The 23,207-nt window shown below is 42.2% G+C and overlaps 2 protein-coding genes across 3 annotated transcripts in view; one reads left to right on the top strand and one right to left on the bottom strand.

Moving 5' to 3' along the window:
* rab26 (RAB26, member RAS oncogene family) overlaps nt 1-19,832 on the top strand; it is a 55,845-nt gene extending 36,013 nt beyond the window's left edge. For both annotated transcript variants that reach the window (XM_028408107.1, XM_028408108.1), the window contains 4 exons: nt 15,958-16,023; nt 16,605-16,661; nt 17,117-17,193; nt 19,072-19,832. In XM_028408107.1, the coding sequence (XP_028263908.1) occupies nt 15,958-16,023; nt 16,605-16,661; nt 17,117-17,193; nt 19,072-19,174 (303 nt within the window). In that variant the 3' untranslated portion in view covers nt 19,175-19,832. The remainder of the gene's footprint in view (nt 1-15,957; nt 16,024-16,604; nt 16,662-17,116; nt 17,194-19,071) is intronic.
* On the bottom strand, nt 10,187-12,409 carry LOC114437430 (uncharacterized). Its single transcript, XM_028408106.1, has 3 exons — nt 12,310-12,409; nt 11,114-11,990; nt 10,187-10,873 (listed from the first exon to the last, which is right to left on the bottom strand). The coding sequence occupies exons 2-3, from the start codon at nt 11,961-11,963 to the stop codon at nt 10,812-10,814; spliced, it is 912 nt and encodes a 303-aa protein (XP_028263907.1). The 5' UTR covers nt 11,964-11,990; nt 12,310-12,409; the 3' UTR covers nt 10,187-10,811.
* Nucleotides 19,833-23,207: the final 3,375 nt, after the last annotated feature.

Below are 23,207 nucleotides of genomic sequence, written 5' to 3' on the forward strand. Positions count from 1 at the left end.
TCTTCTTCTCTTTGTAGTCGCGGCCTGCTCAGCCCCTGTTGTGATTTTCCAGCCATCTCTGGTCCCATTTGGTGCCACTCCCCTCTTCCTTTTGTAGGTGCATCACTCTCCTTTGATTAACACAAAAGATGGCCATTAGAGTGTCTAACACATGAAGGAGAGGAATGACTGCACAGCCATCTGTCAGGGCTGATCCACTTACATCTGTGTGTGTGTGTGTGGCTACCTGCGTGATCTGAATGTGCATGATGCAGGTGTGTGTGTGTGTGTGTGTGTGTGTGTATCTGCTCCTTCATTAACCTAAAGGGAGAGCAGTCCCTAGAGACAGAGCTTAGCTTCTGTCCAAACAGCTGGCCGCCATCATTATACATTTAATAGTTTGCAGTAAATCGCTCTGGATGCTCTATGTGTCACTGACACCAAATCAACACTGTATTGATCTATCATTTTGTGGTTCTCCACGGGCACATTCCATGAGACATACTGAGCACTATGGCATTCAACTGTTGGTGTGGCCACGTGGGATCTTATTTCAGGTGCCAGTGCATTTCTGAGATCCACAGGAGCTCCTCCAATCAGACTGCCCGGTATTTCAGCAGCAATCAATGACTAAAAAAATCAGAAAGCTTTTATTGAAACCAAATCCTGGGTTTGAAATATGAGAGGTGAAGCCATGATTGTGACATCATTTGCACTGATGCTGCCGAGCAGGTGTAAACACAGAGGGAGACTCGTGGACAGTCGGTGTGTGTGAGTGTGTGTCCATGTGGACGGTACAGTGTATGAGCGGTAATCCCTTCGGAGGACTGAGGGAGAACACCTGTTCCACACGGAGAGGAAGCACAATCTGAGATACACACACAAAGTCAATTTAGTTTTGTTAATCAGTTCTAATTGCAACAGTGGAAGTACACACACGCACACACTGCCTTGGGGCTTATTTTTGAATACTGGTATGAAGACCACCTTTGCATGAGACGTGGTGTTGTGTTCTTCTGTCATGAGTGAAGTAGCACAGTTTGTAATGATAGTGTCAATCTATCTGAGCATTAGCTTTGGCACTGTTTTTCAAAACAATGTAAATGTGTCAAGAAGCTAATTAGCGTAGCATAAAGGCTTGGAAGCTAACACAGTTAGCATTCCTTTCAAAGCTCAATGATTCATCTGCTACATGTTTTTTCATAGCACGTGCTACCACTCATGCTGCCTAAGCTTAACTCATGCTCCACCTCTTTGCCTGTATTTGGAGTTAAGGCAGAATGTGATGCTGCCAACATGGCGACAGTTGGAGCAGAGACTCAAAGCGTGTTGTCACAGTGTATGGTAAAGATGTGGTGTTGCCTTCACTTTAATCTTCACACAGGTCACCAGCATTCATTCATGTTTCCTTAGCTCTCTTTTTAGCATCATCATAATTTCAATTGGCATAGAAACATACCCCACACCAGATCAACAAGCAGCCAATTTGGCAAGCAGCCATACAGTTAGCATTAACAGCTGTTCGCCTCCTACCAGTCAGCATCAAAATGCATTCCTTTACTTTATTATTCAGCAGTTAGAAGCATGACAGATGTTAACTGTCAGATGTAACATTTTTTTGTTTTTTTTTTTATTTTTAGCCTGTCACTTTGACTATCATGATGATTGACAGGTAGCTTTGAGTCTCTTTTCCTGGCTAGCTTTAACAGATATGTTTGCAGCATCATGTCTGTCCTGTCAGTCCTTCTCATTCTGTTGATAATTTTAGGTATGACATATTGCATGTCTAGTTGCTACTTGGGCTACGCTGTATCAGCAGACAGCAGAGTCTCCCGTGGTGTGAATCTATTAGCAGCAGAGCCTCGGGGTGAAGACTGGAGAGCAATTGGATGATAAAGAGATGGAGACACAGTGCCCAGTGCTGTCCATCTCTCACTCTCTCTCATTCTGTCTCCCATGTGCTTCTTTGCTCTTTCTTTTAAGCCTCACCACCATCTGTAACCACGGCTACAGCCACTGCTGGGTTCTCTCTGACTCTCTTTGCTGTCTCCATCCTGCTTTTCTTTCTGTTTCCAGAAGCAAAAAGTCTCTTTTCACTTCTCTTGGACAGACAGACATTTGACCTTTATGACAAAATCAACATATCTCCAGGTTAATAGCTGTTCCTTTGCCTGTTTAGAGTCAGATTTTTTTCTGCCATGCAGACACAACCCTCTCTAGGCTGGCTAATGATAATATCTCTCCCCAAACCTGAGTTTGACTTAAAAAGGAGAGAAAACCATTTACAAATGTACCCAGCATAGACTGTATCTAAAGATGATCGATGTACAAAACTGAAGCCAAAATATCAGGTGCTCCATATTGGAGCCAGAGGCTGACACTAGAATAAGATAAGATAAGATAAATAAGCATTATTTTTACTATTAAATGCAGTTAGGTACAGAGTATAAGAGTATGTGAGTGTCACTAAAATCCAAATCAGAGTACAGTACACAGTATGAGCACAATATATGATGCATGGATACAAATAGAGACCAGTGGAGGGAATGACATTGATGCATGACATGATCATCTAGCTCCTCTCCCTACAGAAAGGGGAGGAGTTATACAGTCTGATGGCCACTGACCTCCTGTGGCGTTCTGTGCTGCTCCTCAGTAGTCTCAGTCTACGGATGAATGTGCTCCTGTAGGAGTTGAGTCTGTTGGTGTCGGCCGTCTTCATTCTGCTGCCCCAGCACACTACAGCGTAGAAGATAACGCTGGAGACCATGGAGTGGTAAAACATCTGCAGCATGGTCTGGCAGATGTTGAAGGACCTGAGTCTCCTTAGGAGATACAGGCGACTCTGCCCCTTCTTGTATATTGCCTTTGTGTTTGTGGACCAGTCCAGTTTGCAAAAGTAAAAGTTGCTCATTGCTCTCCCAGTCAGTAAGACCGATACAGCAGCCAGCCACCAGGGGGCAGTCGAAATATTTTTGGAGAGCTGTCATGCCTTCAAACTTTATATATAGTCTATAGGATACACTGAGCTATGCTTTAACAGCAAAATGTGTCAGAAGGGAATCAAGTGATGCAGCCCATGAGATAAAACACATTTTTTTACTAAAGTCATTAATTTCAGATCCCTGATGCGTGTCAGTTCCAACATTTGACACACAGATCCTCTGTATGCATAAATGAAGCGGCTGCATATTTTTTAACTGTCTATTTCTTCCCATCATGCCGCTGTTTCATCCTCACCCTATCGCCTTTTGCTGTTACATCCAATTGTGTGCAAAACACTCTTTATGTGCAGCTGACTGGGAGCCTTCATGTGACGCGGCCTTCATCTGCAACAATATTCAGCACATAATATGTAAATATGGAAAAGGCTACGCTGCTACATAACCTTCTGTAATTTCACAAAGGTTCCTCGCCACTGAAGGACATGGCGATGATGAGTAGTGGTGCTTTACTGGTTGTCATGCCAACCGCTTCTGTTCCTTTTTTTTCTCCATCATCATGTCAACTTGCTTAAGTGGCCTCCACAGTGGTCAATGTGTCCAGTGAAAAAAAAAAACCTTAATCACCGATAAACAGGAGCAGCCAAATAATAGCTTTTCAGGCTAGCCTGCGTTGTTAATGGTAGGTGCTTTTATTGCATGTACGTAAATAGTAATAGTAATTTGCAATGCTGGCCTTGAATCCTTTACAACCTCGTATCAGGGCTTCGCAGCTGCTGCCGCGGCACCCCATTAACCACAGATTTACACTCACATGCCGAAAACGCACGTGGACAAACGCAGCGCTCAGACACTCACAGGCAGGTTTTATTGGTATTGATCAACACGCTCGAGCACACAGAAAAAAATCATTATATCTTTAAATCCATGAAAGCCTTCTCGCAGCGTGGAGGCTTTGTTGTTCAAAAGATTCCCTCAACAGTAAAGTAAAAATCAATGCGATGTACAGCCGTTGTCAGCTGGCACACGGCCAGCTTAATGTTTAGAGAGGAGGAAGAAATGGAGCAGACTATGGAGAAAATATATTAAGAGCCTCTGGCAGTCTCCTTCAGACAAACCCTGGAGGTCACATCTTTGACCTTTCTGGATCCATTGAAAGGAAATCAATGGAAAAATGTCATCCTAATGTCCATCCCTAATTTCTACAAAGGATGACTCCTTTACTTTTCTGTGCCCACTCTGCTGTCCTGCACCTTCAGATCAATTTGCTCAGTGACATTTGAAGTCTGAAAAACAGCAGCATCTTCTGACATTTGTCCTGAAGTTTGTCACGATTTCCTGGCTGCAACTTTCCCGTCCCCAAATGTAAAACTTTTTTTACAGGCTTCTTGGCTGCCATAGAGATGATATCACGATATTCTCTTGACCACCAGAGGGCAAATAGATATGTAAACACAAGCCTTAACCATCACGGAAGCATGCATGCGTAAGTGTCTTAGGGTTAGACGTAAAGTTGCTGAATTGTTGCCACACGACTGTTGTTTGTAGCAATGTTATTCATGGCTTTCCAGTTGCGCTAAAAATGCAGAATTTTGATATTTTTATTCTGTGTTTTTATTGCTAACATTTTTTTTATGGCAAATTTTTAAATGTGTCATTTGATTATGTTTTCTGACTTAGCTAAGCTAATTTTGCTAGCCATTGATGTCAACTTATAGCATTCAACTTTAATGCATGTTTTGTGGTAGGCTAGTTTCAAACTTCATATATGGCCACGTTTACAAAGTCTTCATGATACAAAGCATAAAAAAATCTATCTATCTATCTATCTATCTATCTATCTATCTATCTATCTATCTATCTATCTTGCATTTTATATATATATATATATATATATATATCGCATGTTAATGATTGTGAGCTAAGGTGTCACAGCTGGTCAGAGAGCCTCTGCACTGCAAGCTTCACCAGTGATTTATGATAAACACATTCATAGCCATAACTTCATCTAACAGAAGCCTCAGTAGGAGTACTGCTTACAGTAACCAGAAACACTTTGCACTCTAGGCTGACAGCTTGAAAACATATGTGCCCATCCTAATGTTAAATGCTTACACACTAATCATCTCTGAGTCAAGAAGCTGGTCACGTCATAAAATAAGACAAACGAATTGGGCTAAAAACATGTGTTTTTGTAATCATTTCTAGCACAGCCTCTCTAATTTCACTGCCAATTTTCATAACTGAGCTGCACAAATGCCAAAAAAAAGCTTTTGGGTGAAAAACAAAATAAAACAAAAAAATAACAGTGTTGATTGGCAGGAGAGGGTGCTGATGCTCTGCTCTGCTCTTCAAGGTCCTTTCCTCACCATGCTGGAAATTAACAATGCGAACCCGCTCTGCAGCTCTCTGCCTGTTTATAGCAGCCAATCAAATAAATGTTTGTGCTTCTCTTGTTTCCACAAGCATATTTGCTGATTTCCTCCATCTTTCAGCGCACACACACACTGTCTCTCTCTCTTACTGCTTGTTTATTTGTCATGCTTTCTCCCTTCTGTCAAGGCTACATCTCCCTCAAACCATGTTAGCTTCTCACTCCTGTGGTAACAGTGATTTCATTTTTTTTATTTTTTGGCTAAGAAAAAAAAGTTCCCACTGTCAGCGCAGCTTATCAGACCACAGTGAGAAAACAGCTTGAAAAGGCCACTGTGTGTCCCATGAATATGTAAAAGACAAGGAACGGGCAATTAAGATGTGAAAGGCTCGTGGTGGTTGAACGCTAATTGGTTATTCAGCCTTACAGGGGAAACTTTAATGGTTCCATCTGTAGTTGCAGTGTGTGTAGGACCTGGAAGAGGTCCACACACACTGTTGCCCTGTACACACTGACTCACAGTCCCACAGTGACAATCACAAATACACATAATGTACCAAATAATACACACAAAATCAGATGTATAAACATGTTGCAGCTCATATTTGCAGATGCAGAACAGCCACAGTCCTTTTTTATCAGCTAAGCATTCAAGTGGAACATTTTTTAGAGGGAAAACATCCACCAAACATCCACCTATGTTCTGTTGATCTACATAGTTAACAGATGCTTTACCCTGAACACAGTCTTGCAGGCAGGTTTGGGGATATCACACATTTTTAGCATCGCAGGAGTGATGTATGGAGGCACAAAATACCTTCAAGTGTTTACAGCTGCTTATGTATACTCTGAAGTGGTGTAGTGATGGCGCGGGTTCATGCAGCTAAGCTAAGTATAGGCAGAGTTGATATGATTGCACTTGCAGACCTGAAAAATAGCCGGCTTCCACAGTATAGAAAAGCATACATATTACATATACACATATATTTAAATGACACTGTTTCCATTTTCTTGGAACACGTGCATATTTTCTGGCCATGCTGGTCTTTATTTCTTTATATTCTGCCAGTCAGTCAGTTTTACGCCTCAACCCAGGATGCTCTCACGCACAGAGACGCTGGACTAATGCTATGAAATGCTTTGTATCTCCAAAGTGACACGAGTTGGAAGTACTGAGAACAGTTTATATAGATAAAGTTCAATCAATATGCAGATGACAGCCACATTTATCTTTATAAAAAATAGATAGGTTTGAGGTTAGGAGTCAGTTTTCCACCTATTTGGCAGTCTGAAAACCCCATTTTACTGTGAGAGGGTTCTACTAGAACCTGTGTTCACTCCCACTTTCTGCTGGTCTCCTAAAATCCAGCTAGAGTAGCATTGAATCCGGTTAGCCTTTAAGCTGGATACAGTTCAAAAAGCAGTTTTTTCCTTTGTAGCCCTGTCAAAAATAAACTTAAGGCAAAGCTGTCGTAGTTTGGCGGTTGTTTACATACAGCTTTTGTACACGACCCGGACACTGTCCCTGTGAACCAGAAGTATTTCATAGCTAGCAGGATTCGCTAGCCACATTAGTGTTCAGACCTGAGTCACATTTGAGCCAATCCGGCTAAATCCACCTCCAAGAGGTGGATTGAAATCAATCCGATATATCCACATTCACGTTGTTCAGATTCAGAAAAAAACTGTATCCAGATACGGCCTGAATCCTGCTTTAGCCGAATTGATTCCCCCAGTGTAAACAGGGTCTTTGATTCTGAACTGTCTAATTCAGCCACATTGAACCTCCTGGCTTTTCCAGCCCACTTTGTTCTGATTGACTAGCTCCACACTCAACCAGTGAAGCTTCATAATGGACTGACACACATACCTGTGTGATTTGTATTAGATACTCTTGATGTGTATTTGGCACTCACACATGAATTTAAACACTAACATGTACACACACTGATGCACACTAACACACAGTCAGAGTGCAGCAGGCTAATAAGTGCCAGTCTGTTCTTTCCCCACCGCTCCTCGCTGAGGGATGAAAAGATCTCTTCCTTTGTGCCTTTTTCATCTTCCTCTCCGTGTTCCTCTTCAGAGTGCATCCAGCCATCTCATTTACACTCCTGGGACTTTTGTTCCCTTTTTTTCCCCTTCAACTTTCAGTTATTAATTTCACAGTTTGACTGAAAACTTGTATCTAAGCTTCACTAAAGCGTGTTTGGAGCATCTCATTCCAACTCAACAGTGTTTGATCCCTCCACTCACATCATTTAGAGGTAAATATAACCTCTAAGATGCATTAAAAATAACAATGCGGGGATGCAGCATGTTTGTTTACAATTTCAGGTGCTTTATTTTCATGTATTCTCTTTGGATTTGTTGAATTCAGTACACAGCGAACCCTGAGGAAAGGGGAGATCTTTGGCACAGTCCCTCCCCAGGTTGGCATCTTCAGCTGGCTTTGTGTTTGGTCTGTCCTTGGGGGTGGACCATGGAGCAAGATTAGTGGATTAGCAAGGTCGGTTGAGCCTAAAGTCAGAGTTAGAAAGATCACAAAGCTGGCTCTCTGTTAACCTTGCTGCATTGCCACAGTAACTTATGGTACATGGTTTGGGAATGATCATTTATTGCCTTTTTTGCCCAAATGCAAATGGTTGTGTGATTATAATCCTCCTCCTTATGGTGTTGCAGAGCTGTCATCTCTCTAAGTAGTTAGTTGATGTCTTACTGTTGGAGACAAAATGAGGAATTCCTGTTTGTAGTCTGCACACTTTAATTGTATGTGAAGTATTTTTGTACTAAAGCTACACACTCTGACTAAAATCTGTAAGATTCTCCTCATTTTTCATGCACAGAGCGTGTGGTCTCTGTGTTTACAGTGTATGGGTGGTAGTCTGCAGCCTCACCTGCCTGCAGTGTAGCTTCCAGCTTTCACTGCAGAGATCTTTCTGCTCGGCACCCAGCAGCACATCTCAGTGGACCAAACCCAGACTCACGCAGCAACATCCAAATATTGTACTTTATGTGGTTCGTACAGCCAGCGCAGTCTGACTAGATTAGTACTATATTATTTGCATCTCTCATTGGCTTCATGACAGATGAGATTAACAAAAAAAAAGTGACGAGACAGTAGCCAACAAGTAATTAGCAGACTACTGATAAATCGTAGCAGTTAGGCTCCGTTCACACTAGGCTCCGAGCGACACTGGAGAAAAAAAACGCATGACATATGCGCACACATGGTCCTACCACGGCCTCAACGAACTCTGTATATTATGAGGCGCCACCTAGCGGTTCGGAGGACAACAAACAAGCCGGGTTAAGCCGGATTGAGTGCGGACACACGTGTGTAATAGCCAGATTTGAAAATGGGTCTGAATGTATCTAGCTTTGGATTGACTTTCTCCAGTGTGAATGGGGCCTTAGTGAGCTACTGAATGAGTTTGGCCAAATAATTCTCATGTCTTGCTCTGGATATGTAATTAACTCGCTAGTCACTAGCATCCCGAGGCTAGCAACAAAAGGCTAGTCATTTAAGGGGCAGTTTGTAAGATAAAGTCCCAACTTGAACTAAGGCTGGTATATGAATTAATAACTTGATGTTATGCCCTACAGCCAGTCTTCACTAGGAAAATGTAACATGAGGTCGATATTTCAGACCTCGAAAATGGAACCTATGATGTACATTGTTCATTATATTATACATTTAGATAATACTGTAATAAACTGAGGTATAAGCAGAAGTGTTGAGTCTGTATTTTTGCAGCTTTTCATACATAGAAAGAACATATTTATTGAGTTTTCCTAGTGAGTTCTCCATCAGCAGGTGTTCCTTTAAGATTAAACTTTTCAAGTTTCTCCGCTCATGCATTAAGTTCATATTGCAGACCAGACTCGCCGTGTGCATTCACAGGTTGGACTCTGCTGCACTGGCAGTGTGTGTGTGTGTGTGTGTGTGTGTGTATCACCCAAGCACCTTTCCTACTTACAAGAAACATCTGTCTCTGCATCTTTGATCGCTTTGAAAACTTGGTGATTGTAACTAGCTAAACATAAATCACTGTATCCGTTTTCTCCGTCAGCAGGTGTTCTTTTGTGATTAGACCGTCTGTGCGGTTTCAGCTTCCCCACCTGCATTAAATTAAACACCAGTCCAGCCCACACACAGGTTTAACTTTGCACCCCTGCACATTGTGTGCGTCTCTGTCAGGCAAACACACTTAGGTTTACACAAGCATTGTGCTGTATATAATACGGAGCTGCAAAGCAGGAAGTGGAGCATAGCAGCAGGATTTCAGCTGAAAGCCGAGGCATCAGACCATATGAGCTGCTGATAGAAGGAAGAAATATGGATTTTCACCAAAGAAGGGTTACACTGTCTGTACACTCACACAGCTTCACAGCATCACTATTTGCTCCATCAAATAAGCATGAACCATATTGAGAGTGTTCATTGATTTAATTAGCTATGAATACGTTCTTCGTACTTACTACTTTATTCTAGCTTTGGATTGTTATGGTGAGAGTTCAGGTGGACCCAAACGCACTCAAACAAACAGGATGAAAAAACCCACAAGAGCAACACATAGACACAACTGGTAGGAAAACAGCACAGACAGGACAGTATGGACTGACAAGGACAAGACACAATCAGGGCGGGGCACTTAATAGAACACATGAGGAAGTAAAACACAAGGATATACACAAGGAAAACAAGGACTTTCAAAATAAAACAGGAAACATAACCAAAACCCAGGAAAGAGACAATTACACTAAAATACCCAAGAAAACCAAGGATTTAAATGAGACAAAACCAACTGAACAAGTGATCATGACATGGATAAAAAGTAAAAAACACAGCAGGAGTCTCAGATTTATAGTTATTTCAGCTGATCTGGGAAGAGTTTTTATTTTATTTACATGTATACATTCAGATTTAATGCTTTTAGCACTAACAATTAGTGAAATTTAATATACTATAAAGGCAATTATACATAGAACTTGGAGCAACATGTATTATTTCCTACACATCTAAACACCCAGGAACTGCAGTTCTGTGAGTGGCCACTTGAGGCAGGCCCCATAAACTGACCCCAAAATTGAGTCTATCCCCATTGACCTCTATGTTAAAATGTCCAAACCAGAAACTCTATATAAAGATGGACTACTTGACATAACATCTTCATAAGTCAGGCCCAAACATCGTGGTTGCCTCCTGGTGGCTGGCTGCAGTATGGGTCATAAGCTCTGCCTCCTCCATGTTTGTGGATGCTAATCAGACCCAACTAAAAACTGAAATAATTTTTTGAAAATGCAGATGCAGAGACCAAAAAAAAGTCACAAAAAAGGAAGCATAAAGGCGCTGACACTCAACTGTTTGCTTTAGTACAGGAGCTGGAGAAGTGTGTTTGTAGTCCTAAGCGCCTGAGGTGAAGCAATAGGAGTATGGCGTCCCATCCTCGGGAACACACTGTACATGTCTTCTGGTAAATAGTGTAGCCTGCTGCTCTCTTCTCTCAGGTTTCTCATCCAGGGAAGTGTGGGGTGGACCTCTGCCTGTCGCAGCTGATGTCAACATTCAGGCTGGCTGAAAAAAGAAAGATAGAAAGAAAGAAGAGTGGTCATTATTGGCTTCAAGCCCCGCCTCCTCTCAGCACATCATGATAGGAAATCAATCAAAGCTAATCAGGATGTTTTCTGCATGTTTTCTGTTGTGGATCATCTTCATGTGAAACAGTTTTCATGCGTTTCATCTTCAGGTCATGTCCCTCACAAGTTTCCCAGTTTTCCAGTTTGGTAGAATCTGTGATCATTGATTAATACTCACCAGTTGTTGTAGCACATGTGCTGCTGTGTGCATGTTTAGGCTTCATCACAGTGCTGTATATATTTTCGTCTCTCTTGGATTTAGTTCGTTGGTGTGAGTGAGCGATCAGCTGGGCGATCTGTCTCGCCATGATGGTTTTTTCTGGAACAGGTGGTGGTATTTTCTTCACCCTCTTCTCCTTCTCCTCCTCCTGTGGAGTCCCCTCGCTGAAGACGTCATCCATTTCATCTGAAAGCTTTATCGGACGGAGGCGCAAATTGCAGAGCTCCTCCAGTGTCAGCGCGGCTGAGGAGTCAGAATGGTGACGGCGGAAAGGTTTGGGTTTGAGGGGAGGTTTGGTTTTAGGGGAAAGCTCGGGGGTGCTGAGAGCAGGGATGACGGGCAGGGGAATCTGCAGAGACAACCTCTTGGCACGACTTTGGGAGGGGTTGTGCATCGAAATAGGATGCAGCTTCCAACCTAGAGGGTCGGGGCCTGTGATGACAGATGTCTGAACAGGAGAAGATGAGGAGCAGGAGGAAGAGGAAGAGGAGGAGGAGGAAGACCTCGGTGAGTTAAGGATCCCGATGGCGGGGCAGGAGTAGCGTTTGGATGAAGGATGTGATGAAGTGTGTGGGCGAAGGAGGGATACACCACGATGAGGAGGCTCCGGCTCCTTCTTGTTCTTCTTCACAGCGATGCCAGAGGAGGCCCCGAATGACCCGTGCCGCTGATGAACGTGAGGGGTCACAGGAGAGAGGGAAAGCGTGGACAGAGGGCGCTGCCTGGGCTCCTGGCGATGTGGTCTGAGGTGACACTTACTACTCATCTGAGCAGCACAGGCTGGGCCAGCAGGGCTGCATGTATTCATCTTGGTTGATGGTGTGAGAGAATGACACTGTGGAGGAAAACAGAGGGACGAGGGTGAAAAGAGGAAGAGCAGACGCCCATTTCAACTTCTCACATAAAGTTCCACATGTTGCACAAATGGCACCTTTTCACCTAACGGCTCGTAGCTGCTAAGTCAACACAAAAAACAAGAAAAAAACACACATTTTCTACATCTAAGCATTAAGTACATCACTACTGTTTAGGACTCATGAATTTTACTCATTGTGAGTGTGTGTTGCCTCCACACGTGTCACAAAATACTACCCGAATCTGACTTTTGTGTCCAAAACATGCTATAAAACATCAAATGTAAAGTTGTTGTTTACCTGCAGTGTTGTTGTGTTCCAGTCCGGACTGATGCCTTTCGATCATCTGTGTCTTAATATCGCTCTCTGTGTGTTTTACCCTCCCAAATCTGCCCACAACTTCCCCAAAAACTAACGCCCAGAAAACCACAGAGTCCTCATTTCACACACACACCCTCTCTCGCTCACACACACACACACACACACACAAAGACAAAACAGCTGTTTTCATAATGATGTGGAGTAAGAGCAGTTTGTGAAAGACAAAACTAAACTGGCAGTTTATGTACAACTCCTATGTTCATGACCTCAAAGGGTCAATCTATTATTCCACCACCGTTGATGAATATTTCACAGCCTCTTCACTGCTTTTCACTGACACACAAATAAAATCCCCTCCACAGAGTCACTGTGTGTGTTCGATTGGGGGCAGTGTTGCCGCTTTGTGTTTTGAAATGCCTGTGATGGAGTGCTCCCCTATTCACTGATAAACGGTCTCAACAATTACGGCCATTTGTTTTCAGGCGTATCATAATTAAGCGCTCTCTGCTTCACACACTCGGCTGCAGCTGCAAGCAGGCACCACAATAAAGGTGGATGTCAGTGTCGCATCTTTGGTCCAGTTTTCATAGATTTGTGCTAGCATGTGTTTATTTGTGGTTATGAGTGAAACATTGTTGTGTTAAGTCTCATGATTATTCTTATTTTGCATCAACCTTTACATGAGCTCAAAACACAGGTAGCTTAGGATGATTAAGATTAATGTATGGGAAAACATATAATATTAGCAATAATGCAAAATATAAAAGCTAGCTCGCTGATGCTTACAAAAATACACCATCATTCTGTGACTGTACTTTGTGTTAGCACGCTGACATGCTAATACCTTAACATTAAATGCACTTGTTATGTTAGCATGCTGACTTTAGCAGTTTGTGTTATATAGGTGCTAGCATGAAGGTTGCATTAATAAGAGACATAAATATGTTGAATTCAGGATTTAGCACCCACTCTGGTGACAAATCCACATCATCAGTCTTATCTGAACTGTAAAGGTTAAAGTGGACTGCTTATCTACTTAAGAGACCCACAAGATTCAGGAAGCAATATGCAAATGAGAACATGGTTATCTGGTGACTTCTAGAGTTGATCACACTCTCTGAAAACTAAAAATAAACATCCTTCAAAGTGATCACATGACTTCATCTTTATGTGGTTAATAGGCTGCCTTTGTGCGTGGTGGTGATGCGGCACCCAAACCTGCACCAAGGCCATAAATCTGACTACGTTGTCACAAGCGATCACATGCACACTAACCCCTACACGTGTCCTCCTCCCATGCCTCCATGTACTGTACCGTCGCTGTCGACAGCGAGCCCTTTTGAAGTTTGATCACTTTCAGCTCAGAAGCTGTGTTCCTTCCCTCACCGCTTCCCCCGTAATCCGTCCACGCGCTGCTGAGATCTTTCAAGGCTGTGTGAGTAATTGGCAGGTTCACATGTTGTTGGGAATCGGGGCTGCTAGGTGAGGGCTCAGTGCATTAATCTCAGCGTAATGAAGTGATGTAAACCTCACAGGATACTGTAAACCTGCAACATGAACAGGAGGGATTACGTCTGATCTGAGCAGGCTTTGTGTGATGATGGAAGCACACTGTACGCTGTGGGAGAGAGATCTGACCTTGCATCCAAAAAAAACAAATCAAACATATCCTTCTTTGCTCTCTGCTGGTCAGAAGACAGTCGATGTGTGCTTATAGAAGCTGGAAATGTTAGCAGCACCTCTTTGCCCAGCTGGCTGTGTCTACTTATGGTACATTTCTTTTGTATAGCACATCACTGGTAACACCCTTGCTGCGAATGTTTCAGTTCTGTTTTCACTTCTATAAAACTGCTACAAAAAAAAAAAATCTATGTTCTTTGAATGGAAACAACATGAGATCCAGCCCAGGGAAACACAGCAGTCAGAAAAAAAAAAAAAAACATCTAAAAGTTTTCGTTTGAGCGCAGAACGGGGCTCAGCCGAGGCGTGCGGTTTGGCTCTGGAAACACCTGACCTGGCCTAATGTTGTCAGGCATCAGATGATGAAATATTTTAAGAAACTCGGCAGACTTTTTAAGGAAAGATTCAAGGGTGTGAGTACAAAAGCAAGAGCGTGAGAGTTTAGAGCAAACATCCTCATAAATGAATGCCGTGTTTAATTCATATCTCCCAGACACACGTTCATGCTTTTATTTCCAGAATGGAACAAATGGACGTATGTCACAAGATCTCGTGATATAAGACAAGTCCACATAAGGAGGTTGTTGGATGTTTAACCCTGCAGTGGACCTTCCCTCAGGTGTTTAGGGTCCCGTCCCTTCATGTTCATAAATGATTTGGCATTTAACACTAATGGTTAAACAGGGTTAAGTTTAGGTAAAGGTCATGGTTTTTTTATTAGAATGCACCTAAAATCAAACACAGACCTTCCTTTTTGGCACCGCCATTTTCAGTTACCATGGTGATGAGTCCCACCCCCCAGGTGACAGATTCGGTTCTTTCAAAGACTAGAAATATGAAGGTTTCCTGGTGATGACCTGGAAAGAGTTCAGACAGGTCTTGTGTGGTTTAACCCTAACTTGAGGTCTGTCACCATTTGGTCCCCATGCCTGAGACTTACTGTCCACGCATGGCCCCGCAGGAGAGAGAGTGGTTTTTACACCACCTTCCTCCATCGTTTCCTTCACAAACTCAAGCCGGCTGTAAAGTTATTACAAATCCTGTGATCCTGTGTGTCTCATTACTTCTTTGCTGTCTTAAGACTTCGTTCTGATGCACATGAACATTACAGCTTTTTAAGAACTTTAAAGGAAAAAAGCGTTGGAATTAGATTCAATCATGCACTCTTAAGCTCATGCTCATATCTTCTGAAAGAATAATTACCATAACCCAAATGATTTTTGTAATCATTTCAGGCTTATTACAAACATGGAAGTAGGGCAGCTTTGCAGCTTTAATATGAACGATTGTAGCGGGCATTCATAATCCTATTTGAATATGAACACATGGTCATCGTGAGAAGGCAGGTTTTAGAAGGAAAAAATAAGGTGTAAATCCAGAATGAGTTATTGCCACATGTAGCGGCTCTGCTAATTTTATACATCTTTGGATATGCCAAGGAAATGCTAATATTAGTGAATTTTAATAATGTGGAGAGTATTCATGTCTCTTATTTGAATCTTGGGTCTGTGTCCAATCACTAACATGGAAGAGGTGGGGTTTGTGGCCTGTTCTGCAGTCAGCCACTAGGGGGCAATCTAGATAGTCTGTCCTCTGGCTGTCATGGCGCCCACTTTAAGTGTCCTGAAAGTGGGAACATGGGAAACAAACAATAACATCTAAAGACAGCTTATATGTGTGTGTGTGTGTGTGTGAGAGCCCCAGTAGATATTAAGTGTTTTCTAACCAGACCAGGTAACAAGAGTCAAGAGACCACTGACTGTAACTGGAGGCAGATGGATGGAGATGCAGGAAGAGAGGTGGAGAGGTGAAGAGGTGGAGACAGTGAACAGCAAATGAATCTTTGGTCTTTCTCTTTAGAGCCATCCGTCTCCTGTCATCATCTTTTTCTTTTTTTTTTTACTCTCCTGTTTTGGATCCCTTCACCACTCTGTGCTCTCTTTCCAGGCGTGGCTGACAGAGATTCATGAGTACGCTCAGCAGGACGTGGTCGTCATGCTGCTGGGCAACAAGGTGAGACCTTGTTGCCAACGCTGGGAAGATGGATGGACAGATGGACTCATAGAGGGTGGGAAAGAGGGATCAGGGAATGAGGGAAGGGAGTTGTGGAGTGTTCAAAATGGATAGAGCAGAGAGGAGTACTTTATTATATTGCGGCCACAGCATCGTGTTAAATGCATAATTAGAGCTTACCTGATTAATATTTCTATTTATACTGTTGTCTAATCTCATATTGACTCACATTTAACTGTTTAGTATTGTAGCATCTTTTAGTTTAGCTTTTAAATGTAAGTTTTTGTGCAACTTAGCTGCTAAAGTGAATATAAAGTAATATTTTAACAATTTTATATTGCATATAAATGATCAAAAACACGTCTCTCTTGCCTTATTTTTTTGCAATTTTGTTTTATTTTATTTTGGCAATCAAATGATTCTTTACTGTTACTAGAACTTACTAACATCCTTGGCTTGTTTAAAATGTGTGTAATTCATGGCGACACAAAAAAACACCATTGACAACCATTCATATTTCCAGTGGCTGAACCAGAGGTTGTGTTGTTCGGAATAAAATCTACCTAAAACCTGTGTTCCAGGCTGACTCCACACATGACAGGGCGGTGAAGCGAGAGGAGGGAGAGAAACTGGCAAAGGTGAGCGTTCTATACGTGCAGTTTGGGCCATCCTCATCCGCTTCCATTAAAGTGTGAGTTATTCTGTATTCATGGAGGCACGTTCATGTTGTTATTGTTCTCTGAATAAATGACGGGGAGCTGGCTAACTTAATTTTCCAAGCTGTTTGGCTCAGATAAGCTCTGAGAGGTGTGTTAAGAGTAAATATGAAGTGGTCTCGTTGGCAGCGTATTGAGACGTTCACACAGAGCCCCTCATCCACTGCCACTCTGCTCTCGCTTTGTCTTATAAATCGCAACAAAATGGAGATAAAATGAGTTCTGAAAGGCTGAAATCTGCCTGAATTACTGGTATTGATCAGCATCTCTCTGCAGGTACTTTAAGCCACAAGCTCCCCGATCTAAATAAATCATACACCTCGTCTTTCTGTGCAGACACACACACACACGTCTAATAACAATGTTTCTCTGTGCAGGAATTCGGAGTGCCCTTCATGGAGACGAGCGCTAAATCTGGACTGAATGTGGAGCTGGCCTTCACTGCTGTGGCCAAGTGAGTCACGCACACACACACACACACAGCACAGAACAGTCCCTGGCAGATCCATATGTTACACCACATGACCAGAAAGACACACAATCTATATATTCTGTTTCTTTTTAGCCTGTCTTGGTCTAACAGAGCCTTGTGTTTCCTCATCCATTGTGAGTGGACAATAAGATCTAAGCACTAACAGCCTTCGGTTCACTAAACACACACTACACATGTGACTTTAAGGGTCTGTCAGATAATTGATGGGAGAGTAATGTGATCCATTAACAAGCACTGTTAACAGCTTATTGACCGTGAGTGTGTGGGTAATCTACAACGTACACTAACATAAATGAAAGACAAAGATGATATTTAGTTTGTCACATTTTTAATAATAATTTAATAATAAGAGCAACCCATTAATGATAAGGGAGTTTCTCTCAACAACAGGTTCAATAACAGGAATAATAGTGTGTGTGTGTGTCTGTGTGTGTGTGGTGTTGGACGGTTTGTGTGGGAGCTGCTTCACATTTATATCCCTGTTAGGCTGGCCTGGTGATGTGTTACCATGAATAGTGCACAGTCTGCCACACAGTCACAGACACAGAATATAAAAGCACATTTTTTATCCTGTAGCTCATGGTAACACGTCTTCAGGTTGTTCGTCTCGTTTACATCTTTCTCGCTCTCTCTGGTGCTTCTCACCTGTGACTCGTCCACTTCAGTGCTGCTTTTAAAGCACAAAACAAACAATTGTGTAGAAGCAGCAAATAGCAGGAAAAACATGATTTACATAGAAAACATCGAAATCCATCCATCTTCTATTAACCTGCTTCATCCTTTAGTGCAGGGTCATGGGGGGCTGGAGCCTATCCCAGCTAACTTCAGGTGAGAGGTGGGGTACATCCTGGACAGGTCACCAGTCCATCACAGGGCAACATACAGACAGACAACCATTCACACTCACACGCACACATATGGGCAGTCTAGAGTGACCAATTGACCTGACAACTTTAGAATGCGGGAGGAAGCCGGAGCACCCGGACAGAACCCACACAGGCACAGGGAGAACGTGCAAACTCCACACAGAAAGGCCCCAGTTTATTTTATTTATTTTGGTGGAGGATTTTCAAACTCTTTTTCTGTTAATGTTGTATTAACAAATCCTTAATTCAGCATTCTGTTGGAGCTCATTAACTCGCTAATTACAAACAGGCCCAGGAGCCCAAAGAGTCCAGGAGCCAGGAAAGTCCAGGATTGGACTGAAAAGTAAAGGAAGAAAACTGCAGAGTCAAAAAAAGATTTAAAACCAAGCAAGTGCCAAGACTTAAAAACAGCATCAAGAAACACAAAACAACTATAAAGAACAACTATATATATATACAACGACACAAAAAGGAGCAAAAAAAGCAAAACAATTACAAAAAACAATAGGAGAAAAGGAAAAAACGACCACAAAGAGACAAAGTAACCACAAAGAGATACCAAAAAACAAGAAAGACAAAAATAGGCAAAACCCTAGACACAGAATAGCCCCTGTTGTTTAGTGTCTCACTAAACAACAAGACAGTCTAACAAAACAGCCACCAAAGAGGTGCAAAGCCACCACAAAGAAACAACAACAAGAAACAACACAACTACAACAAAAATTCAAATTAGCCATGAAGAAACACAAAACAATAAATAAAGGTAAAACAGCCACAAAGCAGCGTGACTGGGATGAAAAACAAAGAAAAACAAGCACAAGCACGACACAAAATCACCACAAAGTGACCACAGAGGAGCAAACAGGACCGCAAAGAGGCTTAAAGTTAGATGGAGCAACATGTAATATTGCAGCCACTCGTTCAATTTTGTGTTGACATTGTGTGATTGTGTCCCGCTGTGTGTGTGTCTCAGAGAACTGAAGCACAGGACCATGAAGGAGCCCGACGAGCCCAAGTTCCAGCTGCAGGAGTACGTCAACAAAGAAATGAGAACCGCTGGATGCTGCCGCTCGTAGACCACATCCTATGAGTGTGTGTGTGTGAGTGTGTGCGAGGGAGAGAGAGAGAGAGAGAGAGAGAGCCTGTTAATAACCTGGAGTCAGTGGAAATGAGCCTCGGTGTTTGTCATATTTCTCTGTGGCCAACATGGCCGCTCTCCCGACCCACCTTTCCTCTGCAACTGTGAATGTAACATAACCCTGTGCTTGCACATACACATGCATGTCCTCACACAAACAGCCCTTCTGTGCAGTGATGTGCATATTTTAAATGTGCTTGTAAATGGCCGTTAAAGTATACATGTTGAATATCAGACATTCTTAAATTAATAGGAACACATTTGTACATATTCACACCTGATGTGAGCTGTGAAGCGGCACCGTGTGCTGCTGCTGTACAGGACGTTTTCATAATACTCGTGTGTGTGTGTGTGATTTAAGCTCTTTATACACACTAAACAATCATTTAACTAAATGAAATGTACAAAACAACATCATCAGCAAAGTAACTGCACGGCCTCCACTGCTGTATACTGGGCCCCTAAAGATGAGAGGATAGACACACTATGGCTACGTTCAGACTGCAGGTCTTAATGCTCAATTCGGATTTTTTGGTGAAATCTGATTTTTTGGTGTTTACAAAAAAATATGCAACTGCTACCACTCTCCTTTGTGAACGGACTGCGGCCCTGAAGTGACGCGCATGCGCAGAAGAGGATACAACGTCACACAATGTGTGCTTGTGTGGCTTTGTTTAAGTTAATGTCCGATTGTAGCCAACATAATTACAACCAAATAATATTAAGAAGAACGCTGAGAAGGAAGAGAGCAGTAGCTGCAACGTCTGTACAGAGATGTGTGGGTGCGGAGTGGTGGGATAGTGATGTGACTGCTTTTAGCGACACTGACTTGAATGAAGTCAGTGTCGACAAAAGAATGACGAAAACCTTTGAATACGTCTGCGAGCGCCTTCATTGCAAGAGAATCGACATCTCCCTCATCTGTGAGCAAGCGCGATGGAGTTGGGCTCTACTTCCTGGCAACAGGCGCTTGTTGCTAACAACACCGCTTGTCTGCCCGCTCCTGTGTCACAGAATATAAAAAAAAGGGTCACATTCGTGCAAAAAAAAATTGGGTCACTTTAGCCTGCAGTCTGAACGTAGCCTATATAGAAGCTTTCTTCCAGAGAAGTGACTTTCCGTATGTTCATCAGCAGATCACACACAAAAATATCACAATAAAACAACACAACGGTTCACAATCAACCTCGTACTGACTCAAACTCATCACAAAGAGACAAAAACAACCACATCCAGACTGAATAAGGCCACAAAGACCCACAACTGACAACACCCAGACTCAAAAGAGACACAAATACAATCACATACAAACAAAAACAGGAGACACAAGTGACCACAAACACTACACCCTGACTGAAGAGAGACACACAACCACGCAGACTATTTAGGACCACAGAGTGATACAAATGACAACACACAGACTGGAAGGAGACACAGATAATGACACAAAGACTCAAAAGAGACACACAACACACATCACCCAGACTCAAGTCACAAAGAGACACACACTAAGACTGAAAACAGACGACAAACCACAAACACCACAACACAACACAGACTCCAAATAGACACAAACAATCACACATGGATTAAACAAGACCACAAAAACACACAAACAACAACAACCAGACTCAAAAGAGGTTCATAGAGACCCACAGACACAGACAGGCCTGAATCAATGAACACGATTGATTGATTTCATATTGATCCATCCACTGTTAATAAACCCATGAGCTGTTATATCCAGTGTTTGAGGTTCGTATTGCTGGTCAGCGTGTCAGTTATTCTCTTACTCTTTGTACACGTTGTGTAGCCGTTGCCGGTCATCTTCGCTGAAGAGTTGTTGGGATGGGGATTTGGGGGGGGGGGGGGGGGTCAGTGGTGACGCAGTGCTGCCATCTAGTGGTGGTTTGAAGAGTAACCAGCATTATCGCTTCTGTAGGATTGTTTCTTTTTTTATATATATTTCCTTCAGCAAAGTAAGTTTTTACAACAAATCCTCTTAATCAGATTAAAATAATAATTTATTGTTAACTGTACACTGTGTCTGAACTGATTTGTAATGTATCAATCTCTTGTGTTCTGAATAAAGAATCAATCATAAGAAGTGACTGTATTTTTATGTGTGTGTGTGTGTGTGTAGCACCACCTTTTGGCAGCAGCTTGTAATTACAACATTTTCTGATTGCTCTGACATCATCTGAAACCACCTGACGCAGGCATCATCATCAATCCATCCATCGCCTGTTTCTATGGTGACGTAACTGCTGCTCCTAAAAGGTTACACTGAATAGTAACAGTTCACAGACACAATGTCGTAGCTCATTTATTAATAATAAGACAAAACAAAGTGCTGTGCAGAGGTGATGGGAGCTGAAGAGTTAAACAGCGAATGATGCTGTATGTGACTTTGAATGTGAAACAGGTGAGCTCTCACAAAATGATGTTTTTTTATTTTATTATCTTCCATTTCTGGAATAAAATAAGCGGCTGTGCGTCATTGTGGCCTCCTCCAGCTGCACCACATGGATGCTAATTAGTCTCTTACTTCAACCACCCGCAGCTGATCTGATGTTAATTTGATTGCTCTTACTTGCAGTGTAGCCGAAGGGTATGTTTGCAAGGTCTGATGGGAGTTTGTGGGAGGTGAGTGCGATTTCTTGCATATTTAAGGGGAAGTTAATGTTTATTATATGTTGTTTCTGATCATAATACTTAGTAATAGCTTCTGTCTTGAGCAACAATGAGACAATTTACAATGAGAAGACAGTAAATACAGTGCAAATATCGGAAAATAATTGGATCAATGTCTCTATTTGAGGCTATTTAAGGCTTGACAGCCAGTCAAAGGAGGCAGGAAGGTGTGTGTGTGTTTCTTTTGCCTCCAGTGTAATGTCTGTCTGATAATTTTTGAAGAATGTCTCCATCTGTAGATAGACAGGAGGAGTTTTTCAGGAGTTATTACAAAGGCCGCACTGACCCAGAGGAATGATGTGCAGGGGTAACGCAACATAGGGACACGTTAACCTGAGTGCTTTTAATTTGATTGGCTTTGAAAAATGACATTCTGTAACAGGGCAACACAAAGCAAAAAAAGAAATGGAAACATCAGTAGGAGGAACAGATGGCATGGGATGGGCCGGCAACAGGAAGCGTCATGTCGTACAGGGAGAGAAGATCAGCAGGAAGAAAAAAAAATCTCATTTCTTTTTTACAGATAAAAGAGACAGATGTGCATTATTTGGAGCTGGAAGAGAGTTAAGAACATCAAAGCTATTTTTTAACTATTGGATGAACTGCAATGACATTTAAAATACTTGATCACTTCCTCTGCAACAGTTTGCCATTCATCCTTATTATAAACTGTTAGCATGCTAACGCTAATATGATGGAAACCGCTATACCTCCAATAACTCCAATCACGGTGAGCTTCTTAGCAAGCATTAGCATTTAGCACAGTGTCATCAGTGAAGTACCACCTGCTAGCACAAATGCTACATTTAGCTTTTAGCATTTTGAATATTGTCGCTGTGAGCTTATTAGCAAGCATTAGCATTTAGCACAGTGTCATCAGTGAAGTACCACCTGCTAGCACAAACGCTACATTTAGCTTTTAACGTTTTGAATAATGTCACTGTGAGCTTATTAGCAAGCATTAGCATTTAGCATAGTGTCATCAAGAAAGTACTCTAAAAAGTACTCAATGCTAAATTTAGTAATTAGCGCATAATAATAAGAATGCCCCTGCACCCCTGTTGTGATTTGCCATTTGTGCTAATTAGCAACTGCTAGCATGCTCATGCCAATGTGATAAGAAACATTAAAAGTCCAAAACGTAAACATGGCATCTTGTCACTGTGAGCATGTTAGAAAACATTAGCATTCAGCATAGTGCCATCAGTGTACTTCAACACTTGTTAGCACTGCATTTAGCATTTAGCACAAAATGGAAACAAATTGACAGTCGGACA

This window comes from Parambassis ranga, chromosome 6 (genome assembly GCF_900634625.1).
Source record: "Parambassis ranga chromosome 6, fParRan2.1, whole genome shotgun sequence".
In the NCBI taxonomy this organism is placed as follows: domain Eukaryota; kingdom Metazoa; phylum Chordata; class Actinopteri; family Ambassidae; genus Parambassis; species Parambassis ranga.